This window comes from Physeter macrocephalus, chromosome 11 (assembly GCF_002837175.3).
Source record: "Physeter macrocephalus isolate SW-GA chromosome 11, ASM283717v5, whole genome shotgun sequence".
In the NCBI taxonomy this organism is placed as follows: Eukaryota; Metazoa; Chordata; class Mammalia; order Artiodactyla; family Physeteridae; genus Physeter; species Physeter macrocephalus.
The window spans coordinates 71,725,408-71,744,296 of record NC_041224.1 but is presented as its reverse complement, the minus strand read 5'-3'; the positions used below and the strand labels follow the sequence as shown (position 1 = coordinate 71,744,296).

Below are 18,889 nucleotides of genomic sequence, written 5' to 3'. Positions count from 1 at the left end.
TCCTATTCCAAATGCTTTGATTGAATGAACAAAGTCTAATTCAACACCACAGTTTCCTTCTACAGATGGCCTTACAAGGCCTTTCATCACATCCCTACTTTCCTTCAAGTATGTATGGCATAGTAAAGTAGAGGGGGCTATGTGTGAATCTTACATGAACCACTTAACCCCCTGGGTCAAGTTTCCTTAAGTGTAAAGGTTATTACCTGACACCAACCAGTCAGTGCACAAAGTCAAAGTTATGAAGCTGAAAAAAGTATCACAACCATTTTATCATAAGAATTAAAGAGAAAATTATTTAAATGAGTTGGTTAACAGGATTTACCTAACCCAAAATAACTTCAAGACCAGAAAAATCCCAGTCTTCACCCTGACCTCAAAAATAAAAACAAAAGGCAAAAAAATGTACAACAGTACCTCACAGTTTAATTTATGCATTTATTAGCTAATATTAATGCAGCAGGAGACAAAAGCTCACAAACACTCCACACATTTCACAAGACACATTGCAGGAAAAAAAAGTGACTAAGAAGGATCAATAGTATCCTAGGGTCTTGGTGGACGCATTCCTGGGGGAGGTGGACCTTGAAAAGAAAAAGCAAAATTCCATGAGATCATAAAATAATAGAAAAACAAATAAATATTCAGGGGCCTGGATAGCATCATTGAGAATATGTATACCCACTCACCTCTTATTCCTGGTGGAGGGGGTCTCATTCCTGGAGGGGGCATGCCTATTGGTGTCCCTCGAGTAGGAGGAAGCCCAATTGGTGGGCCCATGGGTGGTCTCATACCAGGTGGAGGAGCCATAATTCCTAGAATGAAAAATGGCAGAAATAAAGGCCTCATAAATCAGCTAAGATGGGAGCATTAAACACAAGATAATATTTAAAGAAATAAGCCTGGTACTAAGTAGAGTTGAACAATTTCTCCTTGACCACTGCCATGCTGGCCATCCCAACTCAAAAGAGTCCATAGCCTTCCATTAAAAATCAGTGTCCAAAAGTGGAAAACATATTCCTCCTAGTTAGGTAGTTTGGCTGGGCCTTAATTCAGTATCTTCTTATTTTTCATCATCACTCCTCAAGATGATACAATTTTTTCACAGATCCACACCTATATCTAAGAATCAAAATCTTTTCGTTCTTGTCCATCAATTCCTTACCTGGAGGTGGAGTTGCTCGACCAACAGGTGTAGGTGCAGTCCCACGCCCTGGTGGATACTGAGTTGGGGCTCCAGCAATGCTCGCAGTAGCAGCAACTGCAGCAGCTGCGACAGTGCCTCTTCCTTGTGGGGTCATTACCTGAGAAGGAATGGTTAGAAAGACAGTAAAGGTAAGGCACTTCCTTGCATCATTCAAATACAGAAAATAAGAGGTTGATCACGGACTATTATACAAAAAATTAAGGCAATTCGGCACTTCTCCTGTTTTTCTCATTTAAAAACATCTTGACACACTATCACATTCTCCTTTAAACTGAACATGCCCCCTTTTTAACCTAATCAGCCCTTTTGCATTTTCTCAACTCCGGTTTACCCATCCATATTCCTCTTCACTAACAGTGGTGAGTTACTGTTATCATGGTGGCTTTAATCTACTGCCTTCCTAATGTGCATCTGTACCTCTCCTCCCTCTATAGCATACGCTGCTTACACAGTATAGTATATACGCTCAGATTTTTCAATCTCTTCAGCCTCAGGTTCTAGGCACTTTCTCCCAATAATATAAAAACTTGTGGTTCCTCACCTGTTGGGATGGCCCCCCAACCCCTCGGACAGGGCCTGCTAATCCAGCAGGAGCCTGGGGAATTGGAACACCAGCTGGAACACCTCTGCCGGCTGCCCTACCAACCCCAGGGCCTCCTGCAGCTCCAGCAAGTGGTACCCGAGCAATGCCAGTCTGAAACAAAAAAATTATAGCTTGAAATCAAATGATATATGAAAGTTATCAATAATCTTATTCCTAAAAAACTACCCCTTTACCACCATTTTCCCATTATCACCTATCTCATATTAGTTCTGTATTCAAAATAGCATCATGGAAGGCATCCTACAGATTAAATTGTACATTTGTCAAATTGTGAGTCCACATATTTTCACGACCCTACCAAGAGGAAATAAATCATCAACTCCTACCCTTATCTAGTTTGCAGCCACCACGTAGACTAACCCATCAGAAAACCCTTAATCTCCCAGTATAGACAAGCAAGAACTTACATCAAGTGCCAGGCACGTTTTACTTGACAAAGGCAAACTATACTGTGCCTCTGCTGCACCCTGATTTAGCAAATATTTCAAATAATGTGATGTCCTTCCACATTAATGTTCTGTCCTGTCCTATATCTTCCTTACATCTTTGGGGGGTGGTCCCTCCACAGTCATGGAAACCAAGTTCTCCCCACGCAGCAACACCAGACCCAAAACCCGCTTTTCTTCACGCTCTGGCTGCTTAGCATTCTTTGGCCTGTAAATCAGAAGAAAATTTTAGTATAAGTTATGGGTCACTCACTAACATTTTTATAGATAAGTATCAATGAAGACAATAATTGATGCTCAGATGCTCATGCTCAAACAGTTAATGAGTTATGACAAACAAAACTAGACTCAACTAATATATAAGGGTGAATGGCTCTTTTCCTATCATATGTCAATCTTCCAGAATGTTCCCTCAATGTTATACTACAGCAAAACTAATTTATTCTTTGTGAAACACAGATGCAAATAACATAGCTAGGAATGTTTTTTAATAGTAATGATTGCAAAACGTGGAATTTTACTTTTTTCTTTCAGTTTTAGTGATATAATTGACATACAGCACTGTGTAAGTTTAAGGTGTACAGCATGACTTACATACTTCATCAAATGATTACCACAATACGTTTAGTGGACATCCAACATGTCTTATAGATATAAAAGAAAAAATGTTTTTCCTTGTGATGAAAACTCTTAGGATTTACTCTCATAACAACTTTCATATATAACATACAGCAGTGTTAATCATATTCATCATGTTGTACATTACATCCCTTGTACCTAAGTATCTTAAAACTGGAAGTTTGTACCTTTTGACCACTTTCATCCAACTCACCCTCCCCCATCCCCTGCCTCTGGTAGCCACAAATCTGATCTCTTTTTCTATGAGTTTGTTCTTAAAGTATAATTGACCTACAACACTATGTTAGTTTCTGATGCACAACACAGTAATTCAGTATTTCTATACATTATAAAATGATCGTCACTGGCTAAGACTTTAAAGACAGGCAAAACTGAAACCTCAGGTTTTCATGTTAAGATGGGATTTAAATCATTTTTTAACTAAATAAGTACTGACGACAGACAACTGAAATAAGGGATGGGAACAGCAAGAGGCAATGACGGCATACCAAAAAGTTTTTAATAAGAGACACCTGTTTATTCCTGGACTTACCACATACTATATAACCATGGGAAATTTTTGAAAACTTTTTTCTAACCTGATTCTAATTTCTTCATCTGTCAGCAGCAAAAATCATACATGCGTGAGGCTTATACCACATACTATAGGTAATGCATTATTTAGGTGAGATTATCCCTGTAACTTACTGAAGAGCGCAACAGAAATTAAGAATATACCTAAAGCATTCATCAAATGTCTTTAGTATTCATCAACACTGTAAGTATTTTTAAAAATTCTTTTCAGTAAAAAGGCAGATTATTTAACTAAAAAATTAACATTGAAGCATTCACCATCCTAGAATTTCTGAAATGATCCAACTTTGTATGCAGGAAGACGACTAAGAATGAATAAAAAGGGAAGGACAGGAATATGTTACTAATTCTATTCAGATTTGAGAAGAACAGACTTATAGCAGGCAGGCAAAGGTCATCATCACCTTTCTCTTCATATCTGAAATCCCTAAATGAAGTGGTCAAATTAAATTTTTGGACAGTATATCGTTAACTGTGGAAACAGAAGAAATAAAGCCAATGGTCAAGGGTGATGCCTTGTAAATTCTGCCAAGAGCCTGAAACAAAGCCATCTTGAATGTCTGGAGATATTACAAGCAATGACCCAAATACTCTGAATGAAAAGTCAACTGAATGGAAGCAGAATGTCCCTGGGATCTAGCAAGTGGCATGCTCTTATTGTTAAAGGACGCTCCCCAATCATAGGTGCAAAGAGGGTGACCTCCTATGGTAAGGCACAAACACACAGAGGTTATTTCTGAAGAAAGAGCATGGGCAAATCACAAAGATAAATAAGCAAGGGGGTTAGGGATTGAGACCAAAGCAACACTGACCATGAGGATTCAGACAAAACAAGGGGCATGCAAAGAGGATGGCCGAACAACTGCTAGACACAGCCTGAATTATTCTATTCACATCTCAACTCCTCAACCATGAAGAGTAATTGTTATTCTTAAGATTCCCTCAATCTGAAGGAATGTTGCAGATTAATGTTACCTATCATCTCTCAATTTTCTAAATAAATATAACTTGTTATTTTGATCATACCATACAGTCTTATTCCCAGTTTAGTTCATAACTGTATTTCCAAAATTAAAACAGTAGTGTGGATACAGCTGACTCTTAATACTGGGAGATTCATCCAATTCAGAGATGAGGCCAGGACATTAGACAAGAAACCAGTCCTGCCATTTCCCTACCTCCTTCAGTTACCCTCACTACTGTTCAGCCTCTCCCTCAGCATCCCACTGTTCAAACCCAAGTGGCCTTACTTGATCTTCCTGAACTCATCACAATCACAGAGGATCAAGTTCATATGCTTGTCAAAGGCCTTAAAGGTGCCAATGAAGATCCGGCCATCTTGCAAGATACATCTCATCCTATAGTCAATGTGCTGCAGCATCTTGCTGCTCTTTCCCACAGTCTGGAGGGAGTAAGAGAAGAGTTAGTCATCAGCTTGTCTGCAGCTACTTTCTAACCCTTTCCTGTTTCTTTCCCACTCCTATACCAATCCAAACCTGGCTTCCTTAACAAAAATATCATGCCTCCATTTCTTTTCTCCATACCTTTAAGATACTAGACCAAATTTGGACCCAGGGCCATTTATACTCCCCTATGGAACCCTCTGCTTCTCAGAATCCCTCCCTATGCAGTTTTCCAGTGCCCTAAATATATTTCCTCCCCAATACAGACTCCCAAACCCAGTTCTCCCTTTTAATATTCCATCATTTTAATCCCTGTCCTTTCCCCAATTCTAATCCCAAGCCCCACCCTCCTACAGAATACTTTAAGCTGTTGGCTATTTCTTTTCCTCTAGACACCTAGCCAAATGTTGGGAAACTCCTAACTCCATCAAAAACTTTGCAACTCCCATCGACCCAATGCAAATACGATGTACCATTTTTCAGTTCCCTTTAAAGGTCTCTGTCCTAGTTCCACCACACCCCACATCCCCTATCATTCAGAACTTTGATCAGTGTTCCTCAAACTCTTTTTCTTTCATTTTTGTCCTGCTAAGGCACCTTTTTAAAAGATTTTCATCCTACTTGCCCACTCCAATGAAACTTTAATATGCAGAAATACTGTATCTATTCACATACTGTGGCCCTTTGGAAGACCACAAACCACTGTAAAATCTAACATTCTTCCCATTCCTCAAAAACTAATTTTCAGTCCCTCTGGATATCTTTCCAGTTAAGAATATATGTTCTTGATTAGCTAAACTTAAACAGAAACACAAAATGGATTAGGATGCTGTATTTCTCTCTACAGGCAGCCTTCCTTTGTACCAATCAAGCCTCAAAGCCCCAAACCCCTCCATTTTTCTTTCCCTGCTGATTCCGCCAAGGCCTTTCCCTTGGCTGTGGTTTTGCTGGACCCTCCATTTTTAAAGGAGTCTTTTTATCTATTGAAATCTGACCTCAGAGTCCCCCATCTGCAGGACAGTCCCTTACCACTGTAATTATGACCAAAAACTCTCTTCTGTATTTCCTCACAATGCAAGGTTTCTCTTAAGATGTTTCCCAAACCATTATACCACTGTAACAGGACAACAGACATAGGTCTTCACCAGTTGTTATTCCATGAAATGAAGCGTCATCTCTATAGATTAATTCCATATTAAGAACCCCCAAACACCCCACACTCTGGAAATCTATTATATTGGACATTTACATTAGCTTCTCATCCCTCTGCCCTAATATACATCTTACCATGATTGCTGCTCCACCAAATCCAATGTCCACAGGAAAGTTTCGGGATCCTTAAGACCTAAGGGAAGGCTACAGATAAAGGTATGACGCACGTTCTCCTACAAACAATGCAAGCTGGGGCGGAAGCTTCGAATAGTAGATGGAGCCTGCAGAGGAAAGCATGATCTAGCTGCACTGCAATCTACCATGTTTTAAAACAGGTAGACAATTTTGCATGAAAAGCACTATAAGAGACATTCAAAAATATCCCCTCATGCTCTCATACCCACCAAGTAAACACCAAATTTCACTATTCCATCACCTTAACTCCCACATTGTACACACCCAGAGTTAACAAGTGGTTAAATTTAATTTTACACAGAAATTCTTAAATGTTTCAAAAATAAGCTTCATTTTCCATTCCCAAAATGTATTATTTTCTCTTTCCATCCTTATTTACGGTAGTGTTTCATTCTCTGGTCACAAATTAACACCAAGTCATCTCAACTTCAACATTTTGGTATCCTTAAGTTTCTCCATCTGAGTTAGTCCAAACTTTTGCTCCTTGGCTGAACCACCTAAATGTTTTCTACCTCAGTGTTCCCTTTCCCCAAGCCAAAGTCTCTTCAAAATAAGCTAGGAAATCTCCCTTCACCAAGAACCTAATATATTATCATATATCCGCTTAAGATGTCCTGTGTTAAAAGGGGACATACAACTACTAAATGTTTACATGGATATACGGTCAACTTTCTTAGTAATCAAAGAAACAAGCATTAGAACACTACTCTCATTTCCCCCCAATATACTTAAGAAAATGCTTTGAATAAGTATGAGAACCAAACCTAGCCAAAACTGGTAAAGGGTCTCAAACTGCTAATTATTTAAAAGGAAACACACAAATTATGTTCCTTTTGAATGGGAATTTGGATTTATGCATAAAAGTAACTCAGTATCATACACAAAATCTGGTATAATTGTACTTTTAACAATGCAAACATTTCTAGTAAGATTGTTGTCTCCACTGATTTTTCAATAGAGAAAATTTACAAACAGTAAACTGCTTAAGTACATTTAAAATCATCTATTTTAGGATGTGAAAATGAAATCATTTAAATAGCGTTTATGAACTATGGCAACATCAAAACAATAAAGTAAAAGAATGGTAAGGATACCATTATACATGTGGAACTATAACACTAGATTAGAAGAGATCATAATGATATAAAATAAATAATTCAGTAAGGATGGTAAAATGCAGAGGGAATGTTTCCCTATAATTACCAAAATTTGGTAATGGCAGTTCAATACATTTTTATGAGAACTTGGAGGGTATCAGGTTTTCTAATAAAATAAACTGATCATTACTCAGAATATCTCCCAAGCTTTGTTCTCCACATGCAAACTGCCATGCATCCTTTGTGCAGCTTTTCCTGAAAGTCAATCCTCCCCCTCAATAAATGTAGTTTCTAATCCAAATTCACATGAAAAGTTTAAGGCCTATAATTCAGATGTTCTGAATTCTGACAGGATTCTCTATAAAGCAGACTATAAATTCAGGAATACTTGGTATATGTTTGAATCACTAGCAATTTCCATTTTTATGATAGCATATCTATGAAGATTTAAGATCTTCATCAACCCATGGAGACAGGAAGTAAATTAAGTGGTTGTCTGAACTAGGGGTGGAAATGGGGAATGAATTAAATGGGCATGACGGGATCTTACTTGGGTAATGGAAAATACTAAGAGTATGTGTGGCAGTGACTGCAAAATTCTGTAAATTTACTAAAAAGCACTTGTTTATAACTGGATAAATTCTATGGTATAGGAACTATACACCAAGAAAGCCGTTTTTAAAAAGTAAACTGTCTGGACTTTCAAATAATGGTCAAAGTTCATAGTAAGATTACTTTTTACACTGCCATTGGTGCCCTCAAAGAAAAAAAACACAGCTAAACGTTCAACAAGACACTACTACTGGAGCTCACTCCCTTACCAACAATGGAGACATGCTACCGGACAATGAGCCACAAGACAGTGATTAGGGGAAAAAAAGGATGTAGCTGGGTGTAGCTTTTCAAAACTTCATTTAAAGGAAAGAAATGTAATCACAAAAAGGTTTCAGATGTAAAGATTAATATAATGGAAACCAGTATCAAATGTGCATTTAAGGTGCGAATTTGTAGTCACCTCTCCAGTAAAAGTTTAAAATTCAGAGACAGGGCTTTTACCTTCAAGTGCCAAACAGATTTTAGAGTTGAGATTTCCCAATCCGACCTGTTTCAAATGTTTTATCCCGCTTGGCCTTTCAGTGAACACATACCTCATCAGCCCTAGTTCATAGAGTTTAGCTATTAAGAGATCAACAAATGCAAACAAGATTTCCTGGTATAGTGGATCAGAACAAAAAAGAAAGGCCAGTCAGGCATGTGTCTGTCCATCTAACCTGTTTGAGGTTCCAAACCCCTCCCATACCCACTATCTTGTTACCCAGTTATCAAGTATAAAAATGCATCTGGTGATTTGAGTCACAGACTAAAGAACCGGAGACCTCAGAACTGGGGATATAATATGTATAAAATAATTTGCAAAATAGGAGATATACATTTCACTCAGAATAGGGGTTGACTGACTGGGGAGGTTAAGAAAGGCTTCCCTTAATGAGAGGGACTTGAAATTTAGGAACAATTATCTCTTGTCCCTAAATTTGGAACACCATAATCATGAACCCTTGTAAGGGAAAGGAGATATATCACTTTGTAGAATGATCAAATGTATCTCCACAGTAAAGGAGAACAAAATGCTTTATGAGGAAGAAGAGCAGTAATGTCACACTGCATTAAGGAATTAGCAGTTACGGTAAATCTCCTGATGAAAGTGCACATAAGCAAATAAATGGCCCAGAGACCCTGACCAAAAACATCCTGGGATTCCTCAGAGGAGGAAGTTCTCAAACTTTTGAAAAGTGTGGAGTTTGAAATGATTAAACTACGTAAATATGTAAAGCTTCCTTAAATCAAAGGATATGATGGTCAGACTTGGCCAAGCAACATGTAAGAAACGAGAAGTCACAGAATAATGGTAATGTATTAGTGTTCATTCTCCTGGTTAAATAACAGACCCTTCACAGAAAAAAAATGCAAAAAGTCTAACATGAGAAAACACAAATAAGTGGAAACTATTAATCCACAAAGCAATGCCATTTAAACCAGAGGAAAACAATGTTTCCCTTTTTGAAACTGTTCATTTATCAAAGGAAAAAAAAAGACAACAAAGGTGGTACTAAGAAATTATCACTCTAGTAAGTATTCTTGATGGCAATCAACACTGCTTATGATGCTGTTAGAAAGCAACATAACAAAACATTTAAGAATCATACTAGTATTTATATCCTAAGCCCAAAATTGGATCCTTACCCTAATAAATTAAAAATACCAAATACATCTTAAAAATATAGAATATTCATAAGAGCATAGCAAACTAGGGAAAAAAACACAAGTACAAAGGAAAAGTAAATCATGAATGGACCATCATTTATTCATTACAAATGATAATTGTGAGGACTATGTAATAAAATGAAGGAACATTAATGATAGACATATAACTGGAATAATTTAAAAGCATGATTACAATTAACTACATTTTCAAAACAAAAGCAAAAGGGCAAAATGAAAGAAAATTCAACCTCATGCTGCTGCGGTTGAAACATGGGTATTTAAAGTCTGTGGTTTACTTTCCCATTTTTCTTGGCTCTCACTCACATGATTTAGATTTTTATAATGAAAAAGAAAACATATCAACTGTTAAAATGCCTTTACCCATTTACATGTATAGCAGACTTTAGCACTAGTCTTAGACCTGACCCTTATCCCAGAAATTCACCTGGTTCTCTACCCTGGAATATTTACTTCATATACTCTCCTTTTATAACCCCTTTCCCCCTTCACCACATTGTATATTATCACCACTTCCCTACTGGCTCCACCTTAGTGTTTTTATCTTTGAAAGTGGTTCTCTAAGAGAGAGATTAGCCAACTTTTTCTTTTAAAGGGAAAGATAATAAATATTGTAGGCTTTGCCTGCCATTCAATCTGTCACAAATACTCCCATCTGCCACTGTACTGCCAACAACAGCCACAGGCCATACGTAAATAGACATGGCTGTGTGCCAATAAACTTACAAAAACAGGCAATAAATGGGCCAGATACTTTACCAACTCCCGCTCTATAACAATCCTAGTACCTAGTACTGTTTAGATGAAACGAGCACTTGAAACTCAGAAAATTGGATGGCCCTACTTACAGATCATAATGTATAATTTAAATAATACTTTACTCAGGAACTTACAAGAGTATGTAAACTGCACTGAGGAGCCAAAAAATTCTTGGTTAGAAATAGTCAATTATGCACACTTACTCATTTAAAAATGCCCTTACTCTGGGGAACAGCTGAGGACAATGATCAGATTCTAGCCCCTGAAATCAATTCCACTGTCTTGCAATCAAATCCAATCAATTACTGGAGAATGCTGGGTAAAGGATTCAGCTGGGGAGGGTTTTCCCTTTGCTTTAAAATTCAAAATGATGGCCATAAACAGGCCTAATTAATTTGAGTTGAGGGGTTATATTTCAAAATAGAAATAAAGAAAATCTAGAAGAAAACTCATCTATAAAGCTCTTTCCTCTCATAGTTTCTAAAAAGTATATATTAAACACTTTGGATTGAGATCTTAATTTTTAAAAAGTCAGAAAGGAAAAATAAAGTATTAAATCAAAATTAATAGCATTTTCCTAAAAATCTAAGCAACCAACACAAGAAGACACACTGTAAATAAATCTATATAACATTGAAAAATCATAGATTAATAGCTTTATTACATTGTCAGCTGATTCAAACACACTGGTTAAAAAAAGGTAAGAAAAAGATAAAACAAAAAAATAATTAGTAAATAAGCATGGGAAATACTTAGCTTCTCATTTGCTAATGGATGTGATGTGTATTTATAATTCAATAGAAACAAATTATATATAATTAACATAAGCAATGAAGATGAAAGTGTAACTGGCACTATATTTTTTCATGACAACAGACTAATAATTCATAATACAATTCAGAAAATGTACCTTAATTTCAAATTCCTTGACTCAATTTATTTTTACATCTGCATATCCAAGGAAATGATCCTATCTAAAGTTTTATGCAAAGCAATTCACTGAAGCTTTATTTCAAACTACCAGCAGAAAAAATGAAGTCTCTCACAAAAAGAAATTAGAAAACATATTAGCAGGATATTCAGCAGCTATTTATAATGAAATATTTTTCCTATGTTAAGTTGAAAATCAGTACAAGTTGAATATGAATAAAACTACCTAAAAAAGCAAGGACTACAATGTCTGGAAAGTAATACATGACAAGTATCAGGGTAAAAGCATTAAGATCCTGCTTTTACTTTTTAAAACTTTCTGCTATGTGTTTATTTGTATGAAGCTTTTAAGAAAAAAAATTTCTTTGGACATATCCCAAATAATTAAATGACCTTCAAACACCCTACCCTTTAATTAGTTCTTTATTCTTGATCATGACTGCATGAGCTCTAACCTGTTTTGTTTTGTTTTCTCTCTTGGAATCAGCTACCTGGGTGTTCCAATACTGCTTTAACCACCTCTTGGTGTCTCAGCTAAGAATGCCTGTCTCAGTTCCGCCTGGAAATCCACCACAGGTACTTGCTGCTGCTGCTGAGATCGCCTTGGATACAGGTGACACCTATGACGAGAGCACAATACACATAAATGAAAAGACATTTTCCTATATAGATAACAATGTGAAAGAAAACACAGAGACCCTTACATTTAAGGAGATCCTCATTTAGCATCAGAGCATGCCATTACCTTATGAAGAAAGTATAAAACACACAGAGACTCCACACAGAGTTACTGGGACTGAGGGATACTTACCCTGTTTGGAGATACTAGCAAGGAACTTAAAAAAAAAAAAAAAAAAAGGCTCTTTTTGTTTAAAATGCCCTGTGAAAGTACCATCAGTATAATATCCATTACTTACTTTCCAATCTGGAAACAATTCTTTAACCCCCAAGGAGGGAGGTGGGCATTTGTTAAGGCATTTCCAGTGAGACATTAAGGCTGTCATTCATGCTGACAAAAGTCATTACCTGAAACAAAGAACTTCCAGGGCCCAGGCTATTTAAGCTCTTAAACTATGTAAACAACCATCTATTAGTCATCAGAGAATTCTGGAATAAAATGCTCAACATACTCCTACCTATCAGTCAGCTGGCTGTGAATGTGATCCTGAGGATAAGAGATGCAGGAGGTTACACAGTTGCTGGCTAATAATACAAGCACGAAAAATAAAATCACCAGCCAATTCTGCCTTTGTTGATAAGTATATATATATGAAAATATTCCACAGCAGCTGGATTTGAAAATGGGACTGTGATAAAAGGTTTTCCGCTATTTTCTGTAGTTTTTAAATAACATTTTTAACATTCTGTTATATAATAAAGAATTAGGCTGGACTTTGTCCATGGTTCCTAGGCGGTAACCTCCCTCTAATCCTTTGAGTTTAACAAGTGATAGCAGTATCTTTGTTATTCATGGTGGGCCTCTGGGATCACAGCAAAGTTAATGCTAACTAGATGACTCAGGATTAAAGCTGGGCTTAGAGAATATCAATACTGTTTACCTGTTCCTATAATCCACTCACAAAGTGGATAAAGGTGGCTGGGGAAATTACACTATTTTCCTAACTCAAAACTCCCCTCAGATTCTTCCTCTAGTGCAGCACCCTCTACTATTTTTACATAATATACATAACAGACATCAGGAAAATGAAGTTATTTCTTCTTCAAAAGCAACAAAATATTCCATAGATATTGACAAACTAATGACACCTAAAGCAGTCTTTTACAAGATTAGGATATGATAATCTGTTATACTGGTCCACACTGATGCTGCACTGGATAGAGGCTCTAATAAAACATAACAAATATGATAGAACCTTCACCCACTAACAAAGATCCTCCCCCAAGAAATCCCCTCCATGCATACCTCCACCAATCTCTAAACTACCTCAAGATATTTCTAGAGTCTGGGGAGGAAAAAATGGCACTTTTAAAAACTCTGAAGTTACAAGAGACTGAAAGGGAAAAATGACATTACCATATAAAAGAAAATAGGCAAATGCCTATTATAAAGGACAAACTATATAAAATATTCATTCTTAAATATTCCTTTTCAAAGTAATTTCCAAAACGAAATGTAACAAAGGAAAGAATAATGAACTATGAAGAATAAGTAAAATAAACATGGGAAAATGGAGAAATCTTTCGCCTCACCAATTTTAAATGTGCAAATATACTGAAATTTTTCCACATATAAAATGAACAAATAACAAAAATAAGACGCAAAATGTTATCCACTTTTCACAACCATTTCTGTAAAAAGCTTTATATTTGAAGAAGTGAAATAAAATACAAATAAATATTAATAACTACAGCTGACCCTTGAACATGGGTTTGAATTGCGTGGGTTTACTTATATGTTGAGTTTTTTTCCAATAAATATATTGGAAGTTTTTGGAGATTTGTGACAATTTGCAAAACTTTGCAGACAAACCACAGAGGATAGAAATATCAAAAAAAAGAAAAAGTTAAGTATGTCATGAATGCATAAAATATATGTAGATATACATTTAACATAAAAATATGTGTTAATCAACTGTTTATGTTATCAGTAAGGCTTCTGGTCAACAGCAGGCTATTAGCAGTTAAATTGCGGGGGACGCAAAACATATATAGGGATTTCTGCCTATGTGGGGGGGTTGCACCCCAACTCCCTTGTTATTCAAGGGACAATTGCAATATTAATTTTCAGATTGACGGCTCTTACCTTCAATGAAATAACTAAGAAAAGCAAACAACCTAAATATCCATCAGTAAGCTAATGATAAATGTTAACTATGTTATTACAGCACCCATACTCTGCAACTTGTAAAATAAGGTAGATTTATATGCACTGACATGGAAAGATCCCCAAGGCACATTGTTACAGAATAAATCTCATGTATGTAAACAAACAAATCACAAAGATGCCCCCCCTCACCCGATGTGTATACGCATGAATACATAGGAAAAGGTTTGAAACAACAGAGATCAAAGTACCTGAGGATTATATCTGGAGAGAGAAGGGGAATGGACTAGTGGTATACTGAAGTAGGCACTCACTTTTTATCTCAAAATTATGTGTTTTAAGAAGAGATTATATTCATATATTACTAATACTTATAATTTTAAAAAATAACAGCTTTAGGAAAGAAAAATGATGTTACCCACAGATACTGTCAAGATTTGTGGTAATGACAAAATGCACATAATTGTAGACTCAATATATACCATGTCATTAGAAATGTTAATATATTTTTAAATGAAATGTCCCTTCTAGGAACACATATGCATATCCTAAATAACTGAAGGGAAAAAATGTATACAAGTTTTTAACTGGATAAATGTACTAACTAAAAATAAAATTCTAAATATTGCAGAGCAAGTATGAATACATAAATTAACATCTCTTCAAAGCACAGAACATTTTGCAAGCACAGAAAAAGTGACTTAGTAACAATATAAATATAGCAGAAATAATTTTAATATAAATATGTTGAAGGATGTAGAATTTTATGAAGATACCACTCACCCACACATATATGGAAAAAAGGGAAATACGTATTACTAAAATTTTAACAAAAGTTGAGTTAAGTTAGGATGCCATGGTTAAGGATGATTTAACTGCTTTTTTGCTATATCAATAGAACATGCACAAGCTTCTTTCATTAATTAAATTCATTTCAAGCCCCTGATCACAGGATAGTTTGTTCCAATTTGAAAATGCCCTAAATTGGTTCTCAACGCTGACTGTACTCACTCCTGGTTGCTCAGTGAGGCTGTTCTTCTCCGTTTGACTTGGACTTCTACCTCTGGTACGTGCTGTTCTGTGGTCCGTCTCAGGTGTAAACGGTCCCTGAAGCAGAAAGAGGATTTGTTTTATACACTTCATCAATTTTTGAAATAACCATTTCTTTAAAGATTATAGGGACTTCCCCGGGTTGTCCAGTGGTTAAGAATTTGCCTTCCAATGCAGGGGACGCGGGTTCAATCCCTGGTGGGAGAACTAAGATCCCACATGCCACAGGGCAACTAAGCCCGTTCACCACAACTACTGAGCCCACGCCACAATGAAGATCTCCCTTGGGAGAAAAAGTATCAAAAAATTAAGCAAAATTGTGTATTCCTACATATATTCACACATACAGATATAAAACTATACACTTACAGAGACACATTTATATACAGGCATACTACCCATACCTACATATCCCTGAAAAAATAACAACGTTGATTCTAAAAATGGTTTGAAAATATTTTACTATGATAGATCATTTTGTATAGTGGAATAAAGAATAAAATTTAAATTTCAAAATGTCTATGCAACCTCTTGTGCAAATGCTTCTTAGGATTTGCAAAATAAGAAATTTTAAAACTGTTTAAAAAAAAGAAACATAGCCACTGACATTATAATCTTCAGAACAGTGCACAAAATGTCTGCTCAAGGGATCTGAACATGACATCTACTTGGGTCATCCAGATTAGAAACTACAGGAACCACTCATGAAATTGAAATTTTAAAATGTCAAATCAGAAAGGAGAGAAAGGCATTTTACACAAGTCATGCAATGTAATATTTCAAAGGCAGAATTCAAAGGACACATCCCAAAAGATAATTCCCTGAACCTGTGCTTTTAGAATTCATGTTTAGATTATGCAAAGTAACCAAAATAGCTTACCAATAACCCCAAATTGTTTTCTTGCTTCAAAAACTTCAATGTTCTAATCAAGCAGTAGAAGAGACCATTTTTTTAAAAAATCACATATCAGATTTTTAAATGGTAAAAGTACTGAATATACTTCGCTAATCTCGACCTTTGATTAGGCAATGTGACACCACCTAAAGTACCTAATGAGAAAGAAATCCATAAATAGGATTTCATCAAAAGTGAACATTTCAGAAAATTAGCATTTAAGGAAATAAAATTGTTATATGTACATAATGTTAATTTTTTGCTCCAAAATCACTTTCATTAAAAAAATACTAATCTGGAAATGCACTGAAAAGCAAATGTGATGAGATCACACAATATTTTTCCTAATGGCCTAATATTCTATCAAATATTTAGGATGCCTTATACCTCTCCCCCCAAAAAAAAACCTCAATTATAAACTCAGTGACTAGGACCTCAAGAATGAGAAATAAAAATAAAAAACACAAAAATAATGTGAGGTAATCCCAATCTGTGATCTTCCAACAAACATAAGACAATCAGTGCCTCCAAAAAAAAACACTATAGTATCATCAAGAATTCTGAGCCACCCAGCATTCAGGAACCAGAAAATAAACTCTGCCAAACATTTATCAGCGAAGGATGCGGCCTTAACCATCAACAACTCTTGCTCAATGTACCTTGCTTTAGAAAACAACACACAGTCCTTCGACTAACTGTCCTTGCTCTAAACTTCAGAAAGCATTCACACTCCCTCCCCATTCTCAAAAAGCCCTGGTACTATGCCAAATATTCACAAGGCAGGAGAGAGACCTTCAAACTTCAGCTCTTTCCACAGGGTCCGCCATATTGAGGTCCTGAGCCCGAGGGCAAGACTACAAAATGGCGGACCAGGAATGATGCACACTCATCTTGCAAAGGGCCAAATGATCAGAAGTTCATATTTGAAGCACTATCTTCCTACAAGCAGAAAAAAAATAGGTGCAAATCATAAGTATCGCAAAATACCAGACTCCTCCTATTTTTCAAACTACTCGAAAATAATTCCAGAACAAAGCTTCCCAGGCTTCTGAATTTATATTTTCCTTAATTACATTCTAACTCAGCACACAACCAGGCGTACTGTTTATGATGCACGAGAAAAATAAAGAAAAAAGGCAAGCACATCAAAATCCTGCAAAAAAGTCCTTAAAAATATCCCCCCATAAGTCAAAGTAGTGGAATACATAATACGGGAATAGTTACTTTGTTAATCATCCTTTCTCAGCAAATATTCACAGCAGCTCCAACTTCAAAAATGATGGAACAAAACCATTAATTTAAAAATCCGATTAAGGGCAAGAATTCACTAATCCCACATACACCCACATTCTACTTTTCTCTCTCCAGTTCTCCTTGAGCAAGCACAACTCAGCCCTCAGTTCCTAGGAGCCTGGGAGGAGCTGCGACCCCCTGATTTAAGGAAAGTAACTATAAAGATGACATCACCAATGGAATATCCAGCGATTAAGAAATACGACAGACACTTAAAAGAGATGCAGTTGTGGAATTACATAACCTGGAAAGTTGAAATCAGAGGTTATAGGAACGGGAGTTGTCTAAAGGGATACTGAAGCCACCTGAATGTGGCTAACAATTAAGACTGTTCACAATACAACCTAGGGAGAATCTACAAAAATGGAAAAGCTCCTGCACCGGTGATGGAGGCTGTCTTAAGTAGCACAGTAAATCCCGGAATGCCCTCACCTCTCTTGGCCTCGAGGCCCCCAACTCTCCCTTAAGCGTAACAGAAAACCAGGGGCACAGTGCGGCTGCCCTGCCATTCCAGGCAGGCAAAGAATATACAAATTGCCCCCTGTATACATCTCTGGTATCCCCACCTTCCCCACTCCACTGCGGCACTGCAGGGAAATGGTGGAATGCCAGGCCGAGGCTGAGCAAACCCGTCTTCTTCCTCCCCTCCCCCTACCCCCACTGCAGCACAGTAGGGAAGAAAACAGGGATTGGGCACACAGGTGAAGGAGGTGGCTGACCGCCCCACACAGCAAAGACTGCGCAAACCCCGTCCCCCACAGCATGCCCCACTACAGGGGCGAAGTGGTGTCGTCGCTGCTGCACCTGCACATCCTGAACCCACACCTTCCCTACTGCGACATTAGGACGCGGCAGCCGCCCACCCAGGCCCGCCTCCTCTACCTAGCGCGTCGCTTTGCAGAGGGTGCGGCTGACACCCCTGCCAGGCAGAAGTGGCACAGCTGCCCCTCCCACACTGCGGCACTGGGGGGGAGGGGCAGCACCCCCCCACCCCTCGCGCCTGCGCAGACCCATACAGCTGCGGCAGCAGCCATCTTCCCGGAGCTGCACAATGGCAGTGACGCGACAACGACCCCCGCACACTCCCGGGCTGGCCTTCGAAATTCTCATTCCAAACGCAGGGAAAACCTATGCGAACGAGAGACACCCCTACGTGTCACATCCCAGAACCTGGCAGGTCCCGCGCAAGATGCACTAAACAGGCTGTAGACATCACATCCCTCATCTTACACCAAACCCACAAATGTGAGAAATATAAAGGAGTTAAGTATATAAGGATCAGACATTTCTGCAGCCACCCATTCAGTTGAGGCGCAGGGTAGGAGTTTCGCCACGGTATTCAAATTCTAAGAGCACCACCAGTCACAGAAAATTGAACGTTATCTTTTCTCCAAACGAATGGCCTCCTCCAACTGCCTGCCCCCACCCCTGCCCCTCCCCCTCCACCCCCGCCCCTCCACCCCCGCCCCTCCCCCTCCACCCCCTCTACCACTGCCCAGAGGGCCACTCCGCGAGACCCCCAGCCCTGTCACGGCCCCACCGCCACCCTGTGGCCCCCGTCATCGCTGTCACCCCGCCATC

General features: G+C 37.8%; 2 protein-coding genes across 7 annotated transcripts in view; both read right to left on the bottom strand.

Moving 5' to 3' along the window:
- Positions 1 to 419: 419 nt before the first annotated feature.
- SNRPN (small nuclear ribonucleoprotein polypeptide N) lies at positions 420 to 6,249 on the bottom strand. The gene is made up of 7 exons (XM_007121982.4): positions 6,160 to 6,249; positions 4,720 to 4,871; positions 2,354 to 2,465; positions 1,749 to 1,901; positions 1,166 to 1,304; positions 690 to 815; positions 420 to 584 (listed from the first exon to the last, which is right to left on the bottom strand). The coding sequence occupies exons 1-7, from the start codon at positions 6,160 to 6,162 to the stop codon at positions 547 to 549; spliced, it is 723 nt and encodes a 240-aa protein (XP_007122044.1). The 5' UTR covers positions 6,163 to 6,249; the 3' UTR covers positions 420 to 546.
- SNURF (SNRPN upstream open reading frame) overlaps positions 6,160 to 18,889 on the bottom strand; it is a 13,444-nt gene continuing 714 nt past the window's right edge. Inside the window, exons 2-4 of one of the 6 annotated variants that reach the window (XR_003681860.2) lie at positions 15,082 to 15,177; positions 11,741 to 11,905; positions 6,160 to 6,217 (exon numbers count right to left, since the gene is read on the bottom strand). Coding sequence is in view for 2 of the 6 variants with exons in the window: in XM_028495596.2 (XP_028351397.1) it covers positions 11,797 to 11,905; positions 15,082 to 15,177 (205 nt within the window). In the remaining 4 variants the exon portion in view is untranslated. Of the gene's footprint in view, positions 6,306 to 9,388; positions 11,042 to 11,740; positions 11,906 to 15,081; positions 15,178 to 18,889 lie in introns of those variants that run through there. The other 5 variants (XM_028495596.2, XR_008618594.1, XR_448769.3 and 2 more) reach the window with 5 other exon arrangements.

Excerpts from the sequence above, each read along its gene's own strand:
- SNRPN (XM_007121982.4), bottom strand. Across the intron at positions 816-1,165 it reads TCGAGCAACTCCACCTCCAG|GAATTATGGCTCCTCCACCT; the intron begins GTAAGGAATTGA and ends TTTTCATTCTAG. Across the intron at positions 585-689 it reads CCCTCCACCAGGAATAAGAG|GTCCACCTCCCCCAGGAATG; the intron begins GTGAGTGGGTAT and ends TTTCTTTTCAAG.